The sequence below is a fragment of the Polypterus senegalus genome, chromosome 2, assembly GCF_016835505.1.
Source record: "Polypterus senegalus isolate Bchr_013 chromosome 2, ASM1683550v1, whole genome shotgun sequence".
Classification (NCBI taxonomy): domain Eukaryota; kingdom Metazoa; phylum Chordata; class Cladistia; order Polypteriformes; family Polypteridae; genus Polypterus; species Polypterus senegalus.
In genome coordinates this window covers 165771982-165794709 of record NC_053155.1, presented here as the reverse complement: position 1 = coordinate 165794709, position 22728 = coordinate 165771982, and the positions used below count along the sequence as shown (strand labels likewise).

The window sequence follows — 22728 nt, the reverse complement described above, 5'->3', positions numbered from 1 at the left end:
AAGAAGTTAATGGCATTTGGTCCAGATGGAATTTCAGGAAGTGTTTAAAAAACCTGTAGTGACTAACACTGAACAGAATTATCCAGACAGTCATGATAATTTCCAGTTTCTTGTTATTATAACTTCCGGTGGGCTGGTGCCCTGCCCAGGGTTTGTTCCTGCCTTGCGCCCTATGCTGGCTGTGACTGGCTCCAGCAGACCCCCGTGACCCTGTGTTGGGATATAGCGGGCTGGATAATGGATGAATACTATTATAACTGGCCCACAGGGGATACCATATCACCTTGTACTTCATACCATAAAGGTATATCTATATTATATGTCATACTCCAGTTTATAGATTACAGCTAAGAATATAACAATTTGTACCACCAGACTAGAGTACTGAACCTCTCAATTATGGAGTTTGTGTCATCCTCTGCAATTAGAATTTGGACTTCATAACTAATGATCTCAGTATGTGCAAATTGGTAGCATTGCATCCTCCATGATGAACCTCAATACAGCCACTCCAAAGGACAGTGTGGTGAGCCCTCTTCTATACTTCTTCTTCACCTATGACTGTGTAGCAAAATACAGTTCTAACTCCCTCATTTAATTTTCTTACCATAACATAATCATAGGCCTCACCAACAATGGGAAAACAACTTACAGAGGTTTATCTGCTAAAAATGTGGACCCAGGACAACATTCTCATTCTTAATGTCACAACAAACAGCTTGTTTGCTGGTCAAAAATGTAATGAGGCAGACCACACTGACATCTACATGAAAGGGAGATTACTGAAAGCATAAGTAACTTTACATTTCTTGGAGCGACTATCACTAATGAATTGAACTGGGCACAGCACATTTAATTTCTTGTCAAGAAGGCTCACCAATACCACTACTCCCTCAGAAATCAGAGGAAAGTCGAGATTTCACCATTTCTTCTTACTAACGTTTACAAACGTACAATGGAGTCCATCCTCACTGGCTACATAGCTTCTTTCTGGCAAAAGGTATAGGGCCAGAGGCAACAGGAGATTCAGAAAATTGAAATGAGGAAACACAAGTAAATGTATATGACTTTCTAGTGAATTAATTATTTTTTATGCAAAGAGATTTTGTTATGGAAAACAGTTGGGACAGTACAGAAATGTTAAAAAAACAAATATTTGATTTTTAAATTTATTGGGACTTGTATTCAAACAAAAAGAGCATAAAGAATAACTAAAAACATATCTAATTTTTCACCTTATCAACTGCATTATTTATTGAAGATACACAGTATATTTATTCTGAAACTGATGCCTACAATATGTTCTACAAATGTTGGGAATAGCAAGGTGATCGAAAATGGAGGATGGTAAACAGGTGCAGCAATCGTGTTAATAGTATGTAAGAAGTATCCAAAAAAAAAAAAAAGGCCTAGTCCTTCAAGACCAAGAATGGGTTGAGGCCAATTTGCTAACAGTTGAATCAGTGAATAATCCAGACATTTGAGAACAACATTCCCAAAGACTAATGTGTAGAATTATGGGCATTTCATACTCTACAGTACAGAATATCACTAAAAGACTCAAGAAATCAGGACAAATCTCAGCGACATTGGGCAAGGCCGAAAAACATTTCTGAATGTGTGCAATTTCTGTTCCCTCGGATATTACAGTCTTAAAACCTGTTCTGCATCTGAAATGTACAGTATATGATAATATGGGCTCGGGAACACTTTGGTTAACATTTGTTGGTCAAACCATCCACCAGTGCACACAGAGACAGGAATTAAGGCTTTAATATGCATAGCAGAATTCATACTACAACACAATCCAGGAGGGCTGGCAACATCTGCAGGCTCTGTCTCATTTGAGATGGAAAGTAGCACAGTGGAATCATGTTTTGTGGTTAGATGTGTCAACACTTTAAATAGTTTTTGGGAAAAAAAAACAGTTGTTGTGTTCTCTGGACTGAAAACGGATAGGTCCCATCCAAGCTGGTATGAGTGTAAGATCCAAAATCCAGCATCTGCTATGGTATTGGGTGTATGTCCGGTAAATTAAACATCTATGAGGGCACTATGATGGTTTCAGTGAAATAGTAGAATATTTAATAAATACGAAAAAAAGAAAAAAGATACACTAACCTGTGTTAAAGTATCAGGCTCTGGAATAGAGTGGGTTGATCTGCTTCGAGGTGGGGGCTGTGGAGGTGCTTCTAAAGATGTTCCTTGAAGTCCTTGTATAGTTGGAGAGGGCAGGATTTGTGCCCCAGGTTCTGCCAGATACTTTGAAGATGGCTGATGTGTTAGGGGTTGCACAGAAGAAACCACTTCTGGCTTCAGTGGCTCAGGAAGCAGAGGTACTCCTAAAGTTTGAAATATACAGTTAAAAGTGGCAGACAAGTAAACTTGGACTTAGGATAAAAGAAGTTTATTACTGAAAAGAATAAATGCAGAGAGACATATATTAAGGATGTTATATTGATAAAACAAATAAGCATAATATAGTTTTTAAGGAATATAATAAACAAACAATAGACCACATAGAACAATTCTAAGCATAAATGTGTTAAAAGCCAAAAAAAGAAGAAAAAGACAACAACAAAAAAAAAAGAAGTAGGCCAGAAAGATAATATTTTTAAAGTGAATTAGAGGTTCAGCCGTGAGCATTGTTATTAACCCTTATCACAATTTCCTGATTGAATTTCCCTTTCCTGTACAAGCACAGATAATGTTCCGAAATGAAGGATTACAGTATTTACATAACTATCTTACTCACTGCTCTAACTATAGTTTATATACTCAAATCTAAAAGTTCAAGTACAGATGATCTAATATTATGGCACACAAACAGCACAGCCCTTGCCATCTCCTTCTACAAAGATAGTGTGCATACCTAAAGTGGTGCAGGACAAGACTCCAAACCAGAAAGGGAAAGACAGGTAGGTTGCAGCCAGACTTAATGCAAGAGTAAAAGGTGCATAGTGTCCAGTGATGTCAGCCCCAGAATCTGAGCTGTCCAAACATTTGCAGTCCCTTGTGAAGCTAGGTTCATGTTACTCTGTTAACACTGAGATAGTAGGCAGGGACTAGGAGCCCCAATTAATCACCTCAAAACTAGTCCTAAGAAAAGAAAGGTAATGACTGTGGGGTACTCAGCTATTAGGGTGATTGAAACTTAAGTTTGCTCCAGAGCCAGATCAATTCTCTTGAAGTGTTGCCTTCCGGGAACACATACGGAGACCTGGCATAGTGGGTAGGCCATTTACAAGGGTGGATCAAGATGTCATTGCACATGCTGCAACAAGTGCCATATGTAAGGGCAGGGTGTCAGTTCTTCAATCCAACTTTAATAAATCAGGAATAAGATGAGCAGAAGGACTGTGTCACACCTCAGTCCAGGACAGACTGAGTTTTTAAGGTGTGGCCCAAATCTTGGTGCAGGATTTGGAGGCATAGGATTAAGTGACATTGAGGCTCCTTCTTGAACAGCTGGGGTATGTTCCACCCTGGGCAGGAAGGGCACCAATGTATCAGGAAAGCATAAGAGTAGAACAGTAAAGGACTTGTTTAAATGATTGTATCATATTTCCCTCATTTCTTTAAAATATTCCAAGATACATGAAATGACTTTCAAATTGTTTTATATCATTATCCCTTATTTGTATCTCTTAACAATGCGATTCTGTAGATATTTTGTTACTTTCTTTGTAGCTTCCATGGTTATCTCTGCACTATGCAACAATAATACCTTCAAGGAATTCTAACAGGAACAGCTGACTACATACTGGAGAAATCTTAACCATTTTGATGATGAAAAGATGGTTTACCTTTTTCATGATTTGTAATGTGATTGATTACATATAAAGAGTTACTATCAACCATTTTACCATATTAACTGATCAAGGTGTCATACTTAATGCATAATTTAATTTCAGCATTTATATCAGAAAAGTGAATTCTGTGCATCAGTTGCAAGAAGTACAACATGTTAACATTCAAAAATGTAATAGAAAAATAAGAAAATTGGAGGATGGTGAGTCACTTTTATCAGCACCTATTGTATTACTTTTTCAACCAAACAAATGCTTTTAGCACTAATTACCTATATTGGAATTTTTAGGCTGATTTCGAGCTTGTGGATTCAGCTTTGAGATGTGCTGCTCAGGATGAGGTACCATGCTGATTACTCCTGCACGTGGAGGAATAGTCTGCAATTTAAGAAAATATAACTTTAGCCTAATCATTTTGGTTTTATTTTTGTAACTGCAAAGAAAAGAAAGCATAAACTAGAAAAATGCAAACAAGTTTGAGTAAGATTTTAGATAGAATGAATAATTAGTGCATGTGAATAAATGTAAAAGAAAAACTTGTTATATCAAATCAAGCAACACATTAAAATACAATTCTGAATCAACATACTTCTACTATACAAAAAGGAAAAAAAAAACAGTAAAAACTGTACATGCGAGATATCATTTCAATAATGCATCAGATATTTTTGAAAACTCAATAGTGACAGTGTGTGCTAATGGGATTTATGAATTTATTTTATTTATTATTTATTTATGAATAGAATAGAAAGCCTTTATTGTCATTGCACCACTACAATGAAACTGTAAAAGGTACCCTGTAAAAGGTACAAGTACAAAAAATTACAACAAACAAATAATATAAAAAACACATATCCTATAACAAATAAATACCATACATAAATAAATAAGGGGCAGAAATTATTATCCACTAAAGTAATCATCAAACATACTGGAGAAAAAAAAATCAGAACATTAGAGAAATTATGATGAGAACAGGTCATTAGCCCAAGAATTTTGGTCAACCTATTCAGTTAGATCAGGGGTCAGCACACTTTTTACCCCAAAGGTCAGTAATTAGACACAAATTACCTTTGAGAGCCTGACAACCTGATCCATCACAACATCATTTGTGAGATTTGTGTGCTTTCCTCTCTGCAGCTAAGCAGACAAAATCTGGGGTTAATGTGGAAGCAGTCTGGCATAGAGATGATCAAAAGAAAGCCTAGATCTCAACCTTGACTTTGTACTTCTCATTCATGAGAATGCCTGTTCACATCTTAACACTAGAATTACCAAAGCTTACGAAAAAAAACTCGTAAATCCAGCCTACCTTAAATTGCTTACATGTCTCCATTCAGCATCTTTTGTCTTGTAAATGTATCGATAAACCTAAGCAGCCAGTCTGCTATACCACCCCCACCACAGCAGAAACTGCAAAAACCTCTCCCAACTGGAGCCTGGTTTATCAGGGAGTCAGGTACTCTCGTTATTTGAAACACATGCATTACATGTGTGTTCCGTGTCTACAAAGATCTATGTAAGTGTAAGCATGACAGAAATGTTGAACACATACCTAAAACACAAACTTTTTCCATGTTTTAGTACAAATGACAAAATTTTGACATGAAGCGTATAATGTGTGAGGACTGAAGTCCAAATATCAAATAAGCACTTTCACAAAAGGTACAAATATAACAGAACAAGTGCGCTTTTATTCAAGACTATAACCGGAGAAAAAGAAATTGGGTTAGTGTGGATCTTTGTAGTGATTGCTTTGGTAGTACAGCGGTTAGAGCTGCTGACTCCTATTCAAAAAGTTGCGGGTTCGATTCTTCATGTGTCCCAGAATAAACGTTTTGAGTAGTGAGCTGCTCTTACTGTTACTATTACAATATATAAAAACACATTTGATCTGAATCTGTAACAGCATGGTTTACAGAGCTCGCCAGCGTATCATACCACAAAAAAATGCCTGCTGACACTTTAGTATGTGAGCAATGGTACAAGAATGCAGTTAAACTTCTTTTTTGGGCACATACACCGTCCAGATCTAAACACTAGTGTGGAGAGTCCCCCATTCTGAAGAGTCTATAGCTGCACGTAGAAGATGGCGTCAATGTGCTTTGTATATAAAAGTCAGATCGAATGTCATTTACCTTGATTTATTTACTTATCTTCCTACAGTGCAAAGTCACAAGTAAACTGCAGAGCTACTTGTGTTTGATTGTCACGGTTCAGTACATGTGTACTGAAGTGACTTTAGCTGCAGGTGGAAGCTCCATGCAACCGTTGTTAGGGTGCTACCTTTATCCATAAATGGTTTCATAAGCTTTATGAGCATTGTCTTCGAAAGTCTTTTTCCCATAGAGTGACTGGGATCTTTTCCTGAATAAGATCAAACACAAGTGTGTAGGGTGCAACAGGAGCTTCCACCGGCAGCTAATATCACTTCAGTACACATGTGCTTTGTGAGCATACCCGTGTCGATCAAACACAAGAAGCTCTGCAGCTTACTTGTGACTAATGTGGATGAATAACTTAGGGTAACATAGCATTCATCTTAAAGAAATAGCATAAAGAGTTAATAAAAATACTGAGATGGTCAAGTAAATAAAGAATGTACCAGAAGAAAGGTTGATGTAATATACAAAATGTACTGAAGGGTGACTAAGAAATCAGCACATGTCCTATAAACGAGAAAGGACAGTTGTTATATGCACAGAAATTTCAAGGGTGGTGTCTCATCTCAAAAGGTGTAAGAACCACCAGAATATAATATAACAGACTTTTATTCTATATAAATATTTGGGTGTAAACCAACCAGAGTAAAATGTATGCAATTATTGACACTGTATGTAAATTCAACAATTTATAAAATAAACCTCTATCCTTCGTTTCTCTGACCATTCTGTAACAAACTGGTTTTGAATAATGCTCCCTCCAAGGCATTTTGCTGAGGAGTAATAAACAATTAACAGCTTTTCTCCTGCCTGATTACAGAATTGTCCTGTTACAGATGTTTCTTTCTTTAATAAGATGATAAATTTCGACCACAGTTTTTGGAGCCCACTGTGGGGCGTTCCGTGCCCCCGGAAGGAACTCCCAGCAGAATCTCAAAAGATGTAAAGCGGATGATGTGAAATTGGAATGGACTTGGATCTGCGCGGGACTCCCTTCAGGAGGATGCGATCCTTGGAGCTGAAACGGTAGGAGGAGGCATGTTCATTCATTCTTTTAGGGATAAGGGCTGGGTCAGATGTCATGCCGTTAGATTAGGTGTGTTTTTTCTTAGTGTTAGGATAGTTAGGTTAAGAGCCTTTTGCCGACTAGAGAGAGAAAGAAAAGTGTCGAGATCATTCCTCGGCGTGTGGTGGATTATTATGGGTTGCTGTCCGGAGGAAGTGACCCATTATTGTCTGGGAGAGTTGCCCAGATCTCTCTCTGGGTTTGGCAAAAGGTCTCAGTAGACAGTAATGCTGTTAAACGGATAAAGAAGTCCCAGACACGTAATCAATTTGGGACAGCATTCTCCCCTAACAGCAAAGTTTATGTGTCAATAGTTTGAATATTTATACCAAAGGAAAAGCATTCAATTGTCTCAAAAATTCAAACTATTGGCACATAACATTTGCTGTTACACAAATAAATTTGCAAACTAAATATCAATCTTTCCCCCCTTAGATGGAATGTGGAGCAGCAAGGTATCAGTCAGCAAGAACCCTGAAACCAATCCCATTAATATTACAACTTGGCAAGAGCTGAATGTTCTAGTTCTCCTATAAAGAACACAAATATGTCCAGGAGTGGCAAACCAAACAAAAGAAAAGTGAAAGTAGAGTGATGTGGAGGTTATTAGTTAAAGAGTTGTGTTCTGTAGAGGTTCCTGTAGAAAATTTTAAAGTATTTACTTGGGCTGTTGGGATCGAGAATGCCTGTCTTAGGCTCCGGTTCAAGACTGGAATAAGAAAGTAAATACTTTAACATTTTCTACAGGAACCTCCACAGAACACAACTCTTTAACTAATAACCTCCACACCACTCTAGGTCCACAACAATGGCTAAACTAGATAAAACTATAGAGAATTTTTTTTGATTGAGGGATCTATTTTTTGAACATAATGGCTACAAAGAGTGGAAACATCTGCATTGTATTTACCAGCTGCAGAATTGATTTTTGACCATAAAAAACAAATTGCCTATGAGGCAGAGACTGGATAAAATTACCATCTGTTTTACCGCTAGCGTTATTTTTGATAAGGGGTATCCCCAATGAAACAGGCATCCATAAGTAACTTTCAGAAATTACAGATGAAGTATTGCAATATTGACTAACATGGAACAAAACATCTAAGTCTTTTCACCTGCAGGTAAAACCTGTTTTTTCTAGCACATTTTTTATGACAGCACTGAACTGTGCTAAAGGTCTGCAGACAAATGAATCATCCGACTTCCAAGGAGAAGAAAGCCATACCAGAAAGGGGATCAAGCTGTGGACCAGGCTGTCGACCAGTTGACTACTGGACCAGTCTAAGGGATCACGGGTTCCTGCTGCTAACAAGTCAACTGTGCTGCTGACCATTGACATCAAAAGATAACCGTGGGTCCAGAGTCGTAGAGGGCAGCCTACATTGCATCCAGACCAGAGCCTTGTTTATTAGATAAAGAGTTCCAGGTTATTGATATTCTTTGCTTTAGGGTATTGGACCCCAAGATCTGATTCACACTTTTATTGTGCTGGGTTCTATGTTCTTTGCCAGGGCCCACTATAACTATGCTTGATATGTCTTACAATTTTTCTATTTGTTTTCAGTTTTATGACAGTTGTCGACCAAGTACTTGAATTCTTCTTGCCCTAGGAGTTGGAACCAAAACCTAATCTCTGTTTCTGCAGCAACGTCTTTTAAGGAAGATTTGAACCATGGAGTTATGGATTGTATAGGAGGAAAGGCTAGATCTGCAAGCACAGCAAAGCAAATGAACTCCTTTTCATAAGCAATATGTATTTACTGAATACTTTGTAACTATTACTAATGGAAATACTGCATAATTATTATTTAAATTGTTTAACCTGTATAGCAATTGGGGTAGTGTAACTGAACAAGTTTAGAAAATGTGATTAGCACTTAGAGTAAAGAGTAAATATTTTTCGATAGATGTTTCTGGTACATCTGAGTCAACTGATACTTAAAGTTTTAAGGGTCAATGTTTGTATGTAATTTGGACTGTTAAGCAAATTTTAACACATGATTATTAGCACTTGAAGCATTACCAGTTAAAAGTCAGTCCAATTTAAACTGTCTTGGTTATTGGTTTTAATAATTGAATGAATAATAGAGTTTAACATAAAGAGAAATTTGTTAAAACTATAAAGAATGGTAGTAAACTTCAGGGACAGTCAAGTGTTTTGGGAATAGAATCACTCAGGACAAAATGTGTAAATCTATTGATATAAGGTGAATATAAAGTTTAAATTATTGTTTTGTTTCATGAAGGATGTTAATTTTATTGTGTAAATAGTAACTGATATAGAAAGATAGAACAAATATGAATATTAGTTTATTCAAAATTTTGCATTAGATAGATAGATAGATAGATAGATAGATAGATAGATAGATAGATACTTTATAAATCCCAAGGGGAAATTCACATAATCCAGCAGCAGTATACTGATACAAAAAAACAATATTAAATTAAAGACTAATAAAACATGCATGTAAAAACAGACAATAACTTTGAATACTGTTAGCATTTACTCCCCCAGGTGGAATTGAAGAGTCGCATAGTGTGGGGGAGGAACGATCTCCTCAGTCTGTCACTGAAACTACTCCTCTGCCTGGAGATGACACTGTTAAGTGGAGGCAGTGGATTCTTCATGATTGACAGTAGTTTGCTTAGTGCCCATCGCTCTGCTACACTCTCAAAGGCGGGAATGTGGACGAATAATTTTAGGGTAACATAGCATTCACCTTAAAGAAATAGCATAAACGGTTAATAATACTGAAATGGTCAAATAAATTAAGAATGTACCAGAAGAAAGGTTGATGTAATATACAAAATGTACTGAAGGTTGACTAAGAAATCAGCAGATGTCCTATAAATGAGAATGGACAGTTGTTATATGCACAGAAATTTCACGGGTGGTGTCTCATCTCAAAATGAGAAAGAAGAATCAGAATATAATATAATAAACTTTTCTCTCTATTATAAAAAAAAAATCCTGGAAAGAAAAACAGGGTGACAAGACGTGATCTTCTCGGAAGACATTTAGAAGACCCGTGAGACAAAAGAGACTGGCCATGGAGTGTCTCGCGGGGACGTGGAACATGAGATTCTTGCAAGACACACCCTACTTACAAAAAAGATATCATGTAAGAGCACACCCATCAAAAAACACTCAATCTTGTAAAGACATGTAGCACACACAGATCCTGTGCTCTCAGCACATATAGAGCGTATAAGGACAATACGGAGAATAGAGACCCGAAGGCGCTGGAGAGAAAAAGAGGCAGGTAAGAGATTATGAAAGCAGTGGAATTCGAAAGGCACAAACAAACAATGGCGCGATACACATGCAGAGAAAGGTACAGAATATGAAAGTAGTAAAATTCCGGAAGACTGATAGCGGGGTACTGATTGATGCGGTAAGGGGGGTGAGACCCGGAGAAGGAGGGGTTGGAGAGGGTGCTAGAAAGTTGTGTTTAGGATTATGAAGTCTGCGATTGTTCAAGTAAAACTTTTGTGACACTTTATCACGTCAGTGGCTACAGTATCAAAGAAAATATAGTAAAGATGACATTACTGCAAACAAAAGGTGATTAATCATCAGAACCAGGTGTAATCGAAAAAATAGCAGGACAAATCAAGGGCAGAAATAAAAGGCAAAGCGTAGACAACAAAGTCTTTTCGCATTCGCATCATTCAATGCACAAAACGTGGATTTACACAATAATGGACCATATGCTATGAGAATCTGTGATCCTGCAACAGTTAAAGCAACGACAAGCTTAATTTAAAAAAATACACAATTCGGTCAGGTGTATATTTATGACCACGGAGAAGCGATGCAAATTTTAACAGGCGACAAGAAAGGTAATGTATATATTCCACGAATAACATTAGACAACAAAGAAGATTATGATATGCCATTCGTATTAACATGTTTACAGTTTACCGTGAGAATAGCTTTTGCTATGACAATCAATAAATCACAGGAACAAACATTAGAAAAATTACCGAGAGTTGGATTATTTATTATAGAAACAGAAACAATATTCGGTTATATGTTGTGTTGTCACAATGTATCTCCAAAAAATATTGTTTTTAATGACGCTTTGAAGTAAAAGTGCAAATAATGAAATTGAAACAATTCCAAAGAAAAAAAAATTTTAATTGTATATCCGATAAACCAAACATAGGGGTTGGTGAGTGAAGCCCCCTAGTATTCTATATTATATTTAGGTGTAAACCAACAAATCAAACAGAGTAAAATGTATGTATTGATTGATACTATATGTAAATTCAACAGTTTATAAAATGAACCTCTATCCTTCGTTTCTCGGACCATTCTGACCATGCTGTAACAAACTGGTTTTGAAGAATGCTCCCTCCAAGGCATTTTGCTGAGGAGTAATTAAACGATACAACGAACAGCTTTTCTCCTGCCTGATTACTGAATTGTGCTGTTAGAGATTTTTCTTTCTTAAGATGTTAAATTTCGACCACACTAAGCTGTAGAAGATAAGTAAATAAATCAAGGTAAATAACATTTCATCTGACTTTTATACAAGTAACATATAAATGTTTCTTATGTAAAGACCATCACAAAACATATTCACAAACAGGACTTTGCACGATATTTTGGCAAGTTCCGTAAGCTGTGATGCTTCGTTGGAGGACAGGTGTGAGGCAGACTGACTGGCAGGAAGACACCCTACCTCTGGGTGCATCGAAACAGTGCCATCTTTCGCCATTAAGCCTGGTGCAGCTGCGTTGTTCTTATATGTGAGTGGACGTTTCTTGTGGGGGTGCTTCTGTACTCTTTCTGCGATGTAGAACCCTCGTCCTCATCCTAGTTCACCTCTGTTATAGCACGTCTTTATTTGAAAATGAACAATGTCAGATCGGGACGACCATGAACGCGACTGAGAGAATAAAACTGAATAAAAAAATGCTAACCTTTACAAGCACCATACATTTACACTGGCTGTTACAGACTCAAATCAAATGTATGTTTTTATTGTATAATAGTAACAATAAGAGAAGCTCACTACTAATATTTATTCTGGGACACATGAAGACTCGAACCGGCGACCACTGAATAGGAGTCAGCAGCTCTAACCACTGTACTACCAAAGCAGTAGCTATCAGGACATACACTAAAGTGATTTCTTTTTCTCTGGTTATAGTCTTGGATAAAAGCACACTTGTTCTGTTATATTTGTATCTTTTGTCAAAGTGCTTATTTGATATTTGGACTTCAGTCTTCACACATTATACACTTCATGTCAAAATTTTGTTGTTTGTAGTAAAAAACGGAAAAAGTTTGTGTTTTAGATATGTGTTCAACATTTCTGTCATGCTTACACTTACATAGATCATTGTAGACACATAACATACATGAAATGCATGTGTTCCAAATAACAATATATTTTTTAGCATATACAGCTCTACTGTAGGTGCCGGACTCCCTGATAAACAAAGCTTCAGTTGGGAGATGTTTTTGCAGTTTCTGCAATGGTGTGGGGGATGGTATAGCAGGCTGCTTGGGTTTATCGACACCATTTACAAGGCTGAATGGAGACGTACGAGCGGATTTAAGGTAGGCCGGATTTACAAGTTGTTTTGTAAGCTTTGGTAATTCTAGTGTTAATTAGAATGTACATATAAGTTGAATTTCCAGCTGGTATGCCACCAGATAAACATTTCCTTTGCAAAACCTAATAAAGATAGTATTCTAATTATAAATGTTTTTAAAAACTATATTTCTTCATAGCTCCTCACATCTGCTGGCATAGGAATCAGCATTTAGTCTTTGTGTTTTACATACTGAGTACACATGTCTCTGCTTATTGATCTTGCTCCACTATACTGTACAAAAAAAGCAGCTGGAAGGAAAAATTGACACGTGCTAGTACTTGGCTAAAACAGTAAAGGTTTGGAAAGACAGTCACAAAATGAAAGGGAATCTCAAAATTTCAAGATGACAGACATATTGCAAGAAATCTACTAAGATATCCATGTACCTCAACAGTACACCCTTATATGCTTAGTGCTAAAATATGCAAGATTTGATAAAAATGATAAACAGAACACATCTTAGATGACTTGAAAGATTTGCCACATTTACGGGATCATGTATTTGTCTTAATGTAAGCATCATATGTGAGATATGTGTTGGATGGGGAAATATCAAGGATACTAGTAATTTGTTGGTTGCAGAAATATAAAGCTACATTTAACTATACCTCAGTGCCCATTCAAAATACTGTTGTAGAGACTAAAGAGTTCTAAATGATGTAAAACATAGTTCCCTAATGGGTAAGAACTGTTTGGATGGTTTCCTATGTGTTTTTCAATGTGCACTTCAACATCTCAAATTCACTTGTTTTCCCCATTGAAACGCATTGGGCTAAACTGAAGTTGAGTGTTACTCAATGATCCTTAACTTCTATGTGTTGAAACACTTGTATCACATGTGAAATGTAGGATTCTAACTTAACTTTACTGTATAGATCAGTTTCTTTGAGGTAAACAATCTATAACACTTCTTATCTTTTGCAGCTCATGAAACACGCTATTGTGAATAGCTTCAACTACAAATCTTTCTCCAATATGCAAATTTATCAATAATGTCTTGTAGCTTTAAAGTTATGTTGTAGTGTTGCAACATAAGTGATTTAAGATGTGCATTTATAATGTTTATGTTTGTACAGGGTTGGAACTTGTGTGACATACAAGACTTTTTAATTTAAACAAAAACATTTACAACTGTTAGTTGTGAATGAGAATGACAAACCAAGCACTAGTTATGCATATGGTTATAAAAAAAGAAAGAATTTTTAAAGAATACATGAAAATCATCTTATAATACACATTTTCCTGACTCAAACTACATAGGAAGTGTTACTAACGAAAAAACTTAAACTTGAGTTAATCTGCATATGACAATTCACTTTAACATGAATCAAAGTGTAGGCTTTGAAAGTTAAACCAGGTTATGCTAACTGGCTTCAAAGGAACAGACAGACATTAATAGCACAGAGACCTTGGGTATTTAAAGCCTAATGTGAAAACTTCATAGAAATTACTGTGCTTCACTATGCCCTCTGAGCAGGACTGACAGGGTTGTGATAAGGTTAACAAAATCTGAAAGCATTCTATTTAAATCTTAGTATTTAAAGAAAGAAATCACAATCAAGATGTGACGATGCAGGTTCACTCCATGCTCCCATCTGCTTTTTGGGAGCTCTCGAACCCAACATCGTTGGTAATGTCACCGATGAGCTAGACAGTGAGGCACAACAATGAAGCAAGGGGATGGTGCAAAAAGTGCAAAGTGCTTTTATTAAAGCAACAAAATCAAAACAGTATCCAAATTAAAGTGCAGTGCTTCAAAATTCAGTAAATAAATAATCCATAAAAACAAGTGAAAGGGTGGAGGTTAAAAACATGATAGAAAAAAAAAATCCTTTAAAAACAAAGAGGTTAAAACAATGGGTAGAAGCAATCTTACAACAAAGCCCAGTGCCTTGCTACTGGTGACTCTCTTGCTTCTCCTGTCCAGGCTATGCACCAGGGGAGCCACCCTACCTGCAGTCCTTCTTTCTGCCTTCTCCTGCTAGTCTGTTTGCCTCTCTGATCCCTGGCTCCGGTAGGCTTCACTAGACCGTGACTTGGGCTTCCCGGCGACCAGGGCGCTCATGCTGGGGCTTTCACGTCCCAAGTCCCACTGCCATCCCGGCCTTATGCGGCGAGCCATCCTTCTTCCGGTCACTCCCACTCCTCACAAATGCTCAGCGGTAGCGACCACTACTGACTGCCCCTGGGTGCTGGCCAAACATCCCGCGAGGGCTCAGTGTCCAGCTGGCGTTTGTTGTCATGCTCAATCACGCACCAGCTTTCTCCTCCCTGCATCTTGCCTTCTTCCCCTTCTAACCTCCATCCGTCTTTTCTCTCTTTTTCCCTATAGCCGCTTTGCGCTTCTATTTATTACGGTAACGAGGATCAGATGTGACAATTAGCAGCTCCCGGCACCAATTACGGATGCGGATGTCTCCTCACCTGTGCACTTAATTGAGGACCACCCGCATTATGAATTCCCCTGGGAACCGCTTCTGACCACACTACCACGCCACCTCTCTAAGCCGTGAGGGCGGCGATTATTTATTTAAAAAGTGGACTTTTTGACTTGAGCTATGGACCCACTACACCACACAAGAAATCATATACAGTAACATGTACATTTAAACAAAATAAAACCTTAAAATATTGCATAAGAGTATATTATAATTATGTTAGTAAGGTCCTGTACAAGATACCTACTGGTTTTGATGTTCCAGCAATTCCTTGACCAGCTTGTGAGAGTATCTGACTTCGACCTAAATGTACAAAAATTTGAATATACTTATTTTATTATCAAAACATTATATTGCATTACTTGGCATTTGTGGATAAATGAGAATCATAAGACACATGGAATAAGTTACCAAGCAGTGTGGTTAGACAATGTTATAAATAAAGTGGATAGGACTACCAAGTTTTGTTGGATTGAATGACCTGTTCCTATATAGATTGTTCTAATGCTCTAATGATAATATTTAAATAAGTAAAATATAATAAAAGATTAAACAGTAACGTAATGATAAGCCCTAATTGAGAAATAACAGAACTGCAGCTAGTGCTTTATTTGCAGCTGTTGAGAGAGTGATCACATGGTCTTAAAAGATTCTGTTTCTCCAAAACCACTAAACTACTATATAGAAATACTGACCAAAATCAGAGGACAAAAAATGAGATGTCAAAAAGATATTCACTAGTTTTAGGATGGTGGCAAGGTGGCACAGTGGTAGCATTGCTGCCTCACCTTAAAGTGACCTGGGTTTGCTTCCCGTGTCCTCCCTGCATAGAGTTTGCATGTTCTCAACCGTGTCTGCGTGGGTTTCCTCCCACAGTCCAATGACATGCAAGTTAGGTGCATTGGTGAAATTGTCTCTAGTGTGTGCTTGGTGTATGCCCTGTGGTAGGTTGGCGCCCTGCTCTGGGTTTGTTTCCTGCCATGCTCCCTGTGTTGGCTGGGATTGGCTCCAGCAGACTCCCGTGACCCTGTAGTTAGGATATAGCGGGTTGGATAATGGATGGATGGATAGTTTAAGGACACCTTAAACATGAGAACTGATGCTTTTTGGGGCCATAAAATTTTTTACCTGCTTGAAGCCCCTAAGCACACTTCAGTTGATTCCCTGGCACTCTCACTTAAGCATTAACACTAGAATCCCTGAAGCCTATGAAAAAAGTTGTAATGTCAGACCTCCTTAAATTCCTTTGCACCTCTTCATCAGCGTCTTTGTTTTGCAAATTTGTCGATCAGCACAAGCATCAAGCAGCTTGCTATCCCATCCCCCACCGACACAGCTGAAGTGAGACGCAAAATTCTCAGAGCTCAAGTCTGTTTATCTGGGTGTGAAGTGCCTGGAATTGTATGGGGTAAATAATATATAATTATTTGGAATACATACATTTCATGTGTGCTCCGTGTCTACAGTGATCTTGGTAAATATAGGATGATAGCACGCTGTACTCCCACCACTGCCTTCTCGATGGCACCTCCTGGTAAGAGTACACTATTGAGTGTGATGTTCGCTCCTGCTAACTAGCTTCTCAGAAGGAGCTAATGTCATTTAGGGGTTACTGCCTCTTTAGGCAGTACATGCTGTCTAAACCTGCAAAATATGGAATGAAGATCTCTGAAGCTACCTGTGATGCTGCTTTATGCAGGTGTATACTTGGTAAGCCTGATGGAAGAGCCCCTGAGAAAAAAACCAAAGGGTGCAGACTGTCCTGGATATAACTCAAGAATTATATGGTCACAAAATCACATGTGACAATGTTTTACTTCGCACAAGTTGGGACAGGAACTCCTGAAGAGATAGCCAACAATTGTAGGCACAATTAGAACAAACAAGTCAGAGCTCAACCTCAGCTGATTAGTGCAAGGACAGTTATGTTGATTCAAGTAAGTTGCAATTTATGGCCGACACATCCCTGGAAATGAATAATTGTAAATGGTGATGATTTCAAACAAGTAAACTTATAATAGCATGTTTTGTTCATGTGAACCTACTCTATTCAAATTGTCAAGTTTTCTAAATGTAAGGAAATGGCTAACACGGTACAACACCCAAATACTCTAAATGTAAGTTCAAGGTACAACCTATGCAAGTCTGCATTCCTGCCCACAACTGTGTTTTTGAAAGCAGCAGTTGTCTATTATACAAGCCAAAAGTTGTTATGTAAGTGGGGATAAAGAACTAGGCAAGGAATTGGTAAGACCTCATATCAAGAGGGGAAAACACGTCCCAAAGGTTCCAGGATGTTACAGCCACAGAATATCCAACTCCAGAACCTGAAGTAAGTATGAGATATGCGGTTTATACTGTATATATAGTTGCTGCAAGAGGAAATTCTGTGATATTTGTAGATCCAAGGTCAAGAAGACACAGCATGCATGCATAAAGTGCAGAAAAATACATTTGCAATGTACACACAGTGAAACTCTGTTCAACTGGGCTCATTATATAATTTTAATGTAACACTGCATATAACTTAGTTCTTTCAATTTACTCTAAATTTACTTTAGTTTATAACAATAAAAATCAATAGTTCTAGAAGCTTTGTTTAAGGTTAATATGAAAATACCATCTACAGTATTATTATTGCTTTCTACACAAAAATCACATTTTATCAGAAGAACTCAATAGCACTTTTATTGGTAAATGTGATTTAGCAGAAGTAAATAGTAAATATTAAGTATATTTGCTGTCTATATTGTTTGTAAAGTAAAGTAAAGTAAAAACTCAATAATTCTGCGGGACTGCCAGACCCCGTGAACATCAGCTGAGTAACAAAAATACAAACACAACATAAAATTAAGGTCAAATGCTAAAATGTAAACTTGGTACAAAGATAGCTGATAGATCCAGTAACAAAAGAAATTTGATTCCAAAGCTTGTGCATTATAAATTGTCTTGGTTATGTACTGTAAAATCCAGTTTGTTGGGGAGATATCCGTAAAGCACCAATATTTCTGTGTTTTATTTAAATGATATTGGTGTAAACAAAAGTTTATAATCATATAAATGCTTTCTTTTAAAATCCTGAACTGTTGTACTTGTAACTCTTTGGCAATTTGCACCTCCTTTATTGCATAAGCAGAGTAATAGCCATTTCTTTTAGGGTATTACATGTAGGCACAATAATACAAACAATTCCTTAGTACGTAAGTAGGTTAAACAATTTTCCATCTTTCCATTATCCAACCCACTATATCCTAACTACAGGGTCACAGGGACCTGCTGGAGCCAATCCCAGCCAACACAGGGCGCAATGCGGGAAACAAACCCTGGGCAGGATGCTAGCCCACCACAGAACGCGCGTGCACACACACACACACACACACACACACACACAGCAACCACACATTAGGGACAAGTTTTAGAATCGCCAATGCACCTAAGAAAATTGCCTTGTATTTCACTATAGAAAGGGGTTAAATACAGTAAAATAAACATTTTTTTTGATTTGTAACATTAGCCATATACAGAATGATTAATTTTGAAAATACAAACTTTGTTAATTAGTTGATATATTTTAAAACTTCACATCTTTCAAATTGGGACCTACTGTATATTTTTCAAAAAAACAAACTAATACCTATCAAAATGATGTTCTTTTACAACCAACGTGAAAATATTTTGCACTTACTCATAGATGACTTACCTCCCAAATCTGTTCTCTCTAATCCAGGACTCTTTGGAGCTTTGCGTCACAAAAGAATAAAAACAAAACAAATATATGCAAAATGAATGCACAATTGAAAGAAAAAAATTGAAGACATGTCCACTTGGTCAACTGCAGCTTTCATTATGTCTATATTACTTGCCATATCTCTAATATAATAAAGTTCAAGCAGAGAAACAATATATTACTATACTACCTACTAAGGTACCTAAACAAACACACATTTATGGATAAATACCAAGGGAAATAAATCATACACATTAAGTTTTATATAGTTATTTGCAAAAAAAAAAAAATTAAAGCTAGTTAAAATTTGAGATCAGTTTTACAGAAGCTTACGAAAAATGAAAAGAGACATAAATAAGTAATAGTTTTGATACTTAATATTTTAAAATAACAAAATGTTTTACCTTCAATGTCTCGCCTAGCTAAACCTGGACTGGGTGGAGCTCCTAGGCCTTGGAGCAGAAAGAAGTAATAATAAATCACAGGTTATTTAAAATATTAGGCTATAATCACAAAATTCTTTGAAAAACAGACAAGAGGACATTTCAAAAACAAGAACAGACTTCAGCACATACAGTAGTTATTTTTAATTAAGGTGAAATAGAAAAAGGACATCTTTTATTTTTAGCTCTGCTTCTTTTTATTAAAGTAAAATATGTGGTATACTACATACAATATTTAGAACAGAGGAAAACAGAAAAATGAAAATTATAACCATTAAAAACTGACACTTTCATGAAATTACACTCTATAGTCATAATATCCAATTCTGTGGGCAATAGAAAAGAATCCTAGAATGAACTATTTTTAGATATGTGCAATCACTTCTGAACATATGACCAGACACACTGACACAGTACTGTATTTGTTATTTGTGGCTTTAGCTACTATATTAAAGATTTAGTATTATGACAGTAAAGTCATGTGTAGTTCTATTATTGCAACCAAAACTCTTTACTGTGACATTCCTTCTAGTGCAATCCATAGAAATAATTGTAAAATAACTGTTTATAAAATGCCAGGAAACTCATTAAATCTCCTGTTCAAAACAATACTAATTCAGATCAACACTACGTTCTTTTCTCTATTTCTAACAATAAGAATCACTTCAAAAAATTCTTTCCGCTGCTGCTCCTAATGCAATTTGAACAAAAGAGCAAGAACAATGCAAAATCTTATCCACCCAATACTTTTTATTTGTGTTGTTAATTACTAATGGATATCATATTTTGAACAAGTAGGCAAGTTCTCATTAATGCACAACATTGATATCCAATTGACAAGTACAGGGTTAGTCCAAATTATATTAACATTTGAATAGTGGAAACAATTTATTCACAAAACATACTTCATATGTGCAAGATATTTACAGGAATGTTTCAACCAGTTCGCCATCATGTTCAATACACAAATATCAATGAGTACCATTTACAGCCCGGAAACGCATTTCGCGGGGAATAGATGATACCACAGTCCATATTCTGTTCTTCAGGTCATTGATATCACAAACTTTCCTGCTATACACATCCTCCTTCACCATACCCCATAACCAGAAATTGCAGGGTGTCAAATCAGGGGAATGTGGAGGCCATGTCAATGGTCCACTATGACCTATCCATCAACCTGGAAAGGTGTGGTCGAAATAAAAATAATCCATTAGTGTTAACATAATTTTGTATATGCACTAATGCTAAAAGATCACAGGACCTGAATTTAGTTTTCTTTGGCTTGGAAGTAGAGTTCCTCCCATGCAATGAGAAGTCATTTTCTTGTAAATAATTTTAAATATATTAGTATGTGTTTTATAAATACAGTAGTTGCATAGTTTTTGCCTCTTGCGTGTTCATCATTTGAACCCTGCTTCAACAGTTTAAATGGATTTTTTTTTTGGAACATTAGAACAATCCAGATGAGACTAGGCCATTCAACCCAACAATGCTCCCCAGTCCTATCCACTAATTTCTTAGAAAATAACATCATATCTAGTTTTGAAAGTCGCTAAAGTTCTATTGTCTACCACAATACTTGTTAACTTATTCCATGTGTGTTAAGAAAAACGTCCTCATGTTTGTGGAAACTTACCCTTAACAAGTTTCTAACTGTCTCCCTGGGTTGAACTCATTTAAAGTAATAGTCTCGATCCACTGTACAAATGCCCTTCTAAATTTTCAATCATATCTTCTCTTTATCTACAAATGATTTAACTAAAAACGCTCCTCTCTTTTAATCTTTATTCATAACTCATTCCATATAGCCCTGAAATAAGCCTATCCGCTCTCCTCTAGACTTTTTTTATTGTGGCATTGCTATGTCTTTTTTGTAGTCTGGAGAACAAAACTGTACACAGTACTCCAGATGATGTCTAACCAGTTTGTTATAAAGCTTGAGAATAACCGCCTTGGACTTGTACTCCACATATCGTACTATATAACGCAACATGATAGTAACAGTGACAAGTCAACTACGACACCTAAATCCTTCTCATAAGGTGTACCTTCAATGTTCAGACCTTCCATTGTGTATTCAAACCTAATATTTTTACTTCCTACATGTAATACTTTACATTTACTTGTATACTGTCCAAGTCCTTCTGTTATGATTGTCTACCAACCCAGCTGGCTCAGCATCATATGCAAACTTAACCAACATATTATTTATATTTCTTTCCAAATCACCTATATATATATATATATATATATATATATATATATATATATATATATATATATATATATATATATATATATATATATATATATATATATATATATATATTAAAATAGCTGCCCTGACACTAACCCCATTGGGGCACCACTGTTAACATTACCCAATTCTGATAGATAGGGTTCCTTGCACCATGACCTTTGTTCCTGTGCCTTAGCCACTTTTGCATCCATTTACACACTACACCCTGAACTCTCCTCTTATCATTTGATGCCAAAGTAAGGTGCCAAACCTCTCATGTGGCATCTTATCAAATGCTTTCTGAAAGTCAAGATAAATAATATCATATGCACCACTTTGATCACATCCTTATGCTTGTATTCTATGAGAAAACAACAAGTTAGTAAAACATGACCTTCCTCTTCTGAACCCCTGTTGACTGTTCAGTAAAACTCCTGTCTTGCCATGAGCTCCTCTGTCTTTTTCTTCAATTAATACCTTCCGTTTTACTTGTGATGTAAATTAATCTTACTGGTTTAGAGCTGCTGGCTCTGCCCAATCCTCCATTTTATATAATGGGATAATATTTACGATTTTATAGTACTTTGGAAACTTCCCCAGTGCACAGCGACTTCCTAAAAATACATGTCAAAATTTATATACATACTAGCTGACCTCCTTAAAAACATGAGGATAAATATTATCTGGTCCAGGTAATTTGTTTGATTTCATCCTATTTAATCTAAGCAGTAGTTCTCCCTCTGCAATTTACAAATAACTCAGTACCTCCTTAGCAGTCCCTGTTACTACTGGGAGGTTATCCAGTTCCTCACATGTGGAGACGTCAGAAAAATGCAAGCTTAGGGCATCTTATATTTCACTGTCTGTATATTTTAATTCCCCTTTACTATTTGCGAATGTAGTTCACCTCCTCGACTGTTCATTTACTACTAAAATACTCTCTTTGGGTCATCTTTCGCCTTATCTGCTTTATTCCTCTCTAACTGCCTTTTTTTCCACTAATATCCTTCTCAATGGTTGCCGTCATGCTCCGATACACTCTTTGATTGTTATTGGAATTATTAACCCAATACAGACTTTTTTTACAATGTCCTACTAATTCCAAATTTTGGTATGTACCTGTTCTGCAATGTATGTAAAATGTTTTTAAACCTGTTCCACTGCTCATCAGCTATCTCCACACTTAAAAGCTTATCTCAATCCATCCTCCTTAGTTTTTGATGAATCTGCT

At 36.6% G+C, this 22728-nt stretch overlaps 1 protein-coding gene across 1 annotated transcript in view; it reads right to left on the bottom strand.

Moving 5' to 3' along the window:
- The window catches only part of synj1 (synaptojanin 1), a 488307-nt gene that overhangs the window by 17063 nt on the left and 448516 nt on the right, over positions 1–22728 (bottom strand). Inside the window, exons 25-29 of the mRNA XM_039746285.1 lie at positions 19217–19264; positions 18786–18824; positions 15333–15388; positions 4082–4187; positions 2122–2342 (exon numbers count right to left, since the gene is read on the bottom strand). Coding sequence (XP_039602219.1) covers positions 2122–2342; positions 4082–4187; positions 15333–15388; positions 18786–18824; positions 19217–19264 — 470 coding nt within the window. The remainder of the gene's footprint in view (positions 1–2121; positions 2343–4081; positions 4188–15332; positions 15389–18785; positions 18825–19216; positions 19265–22728) is intronic.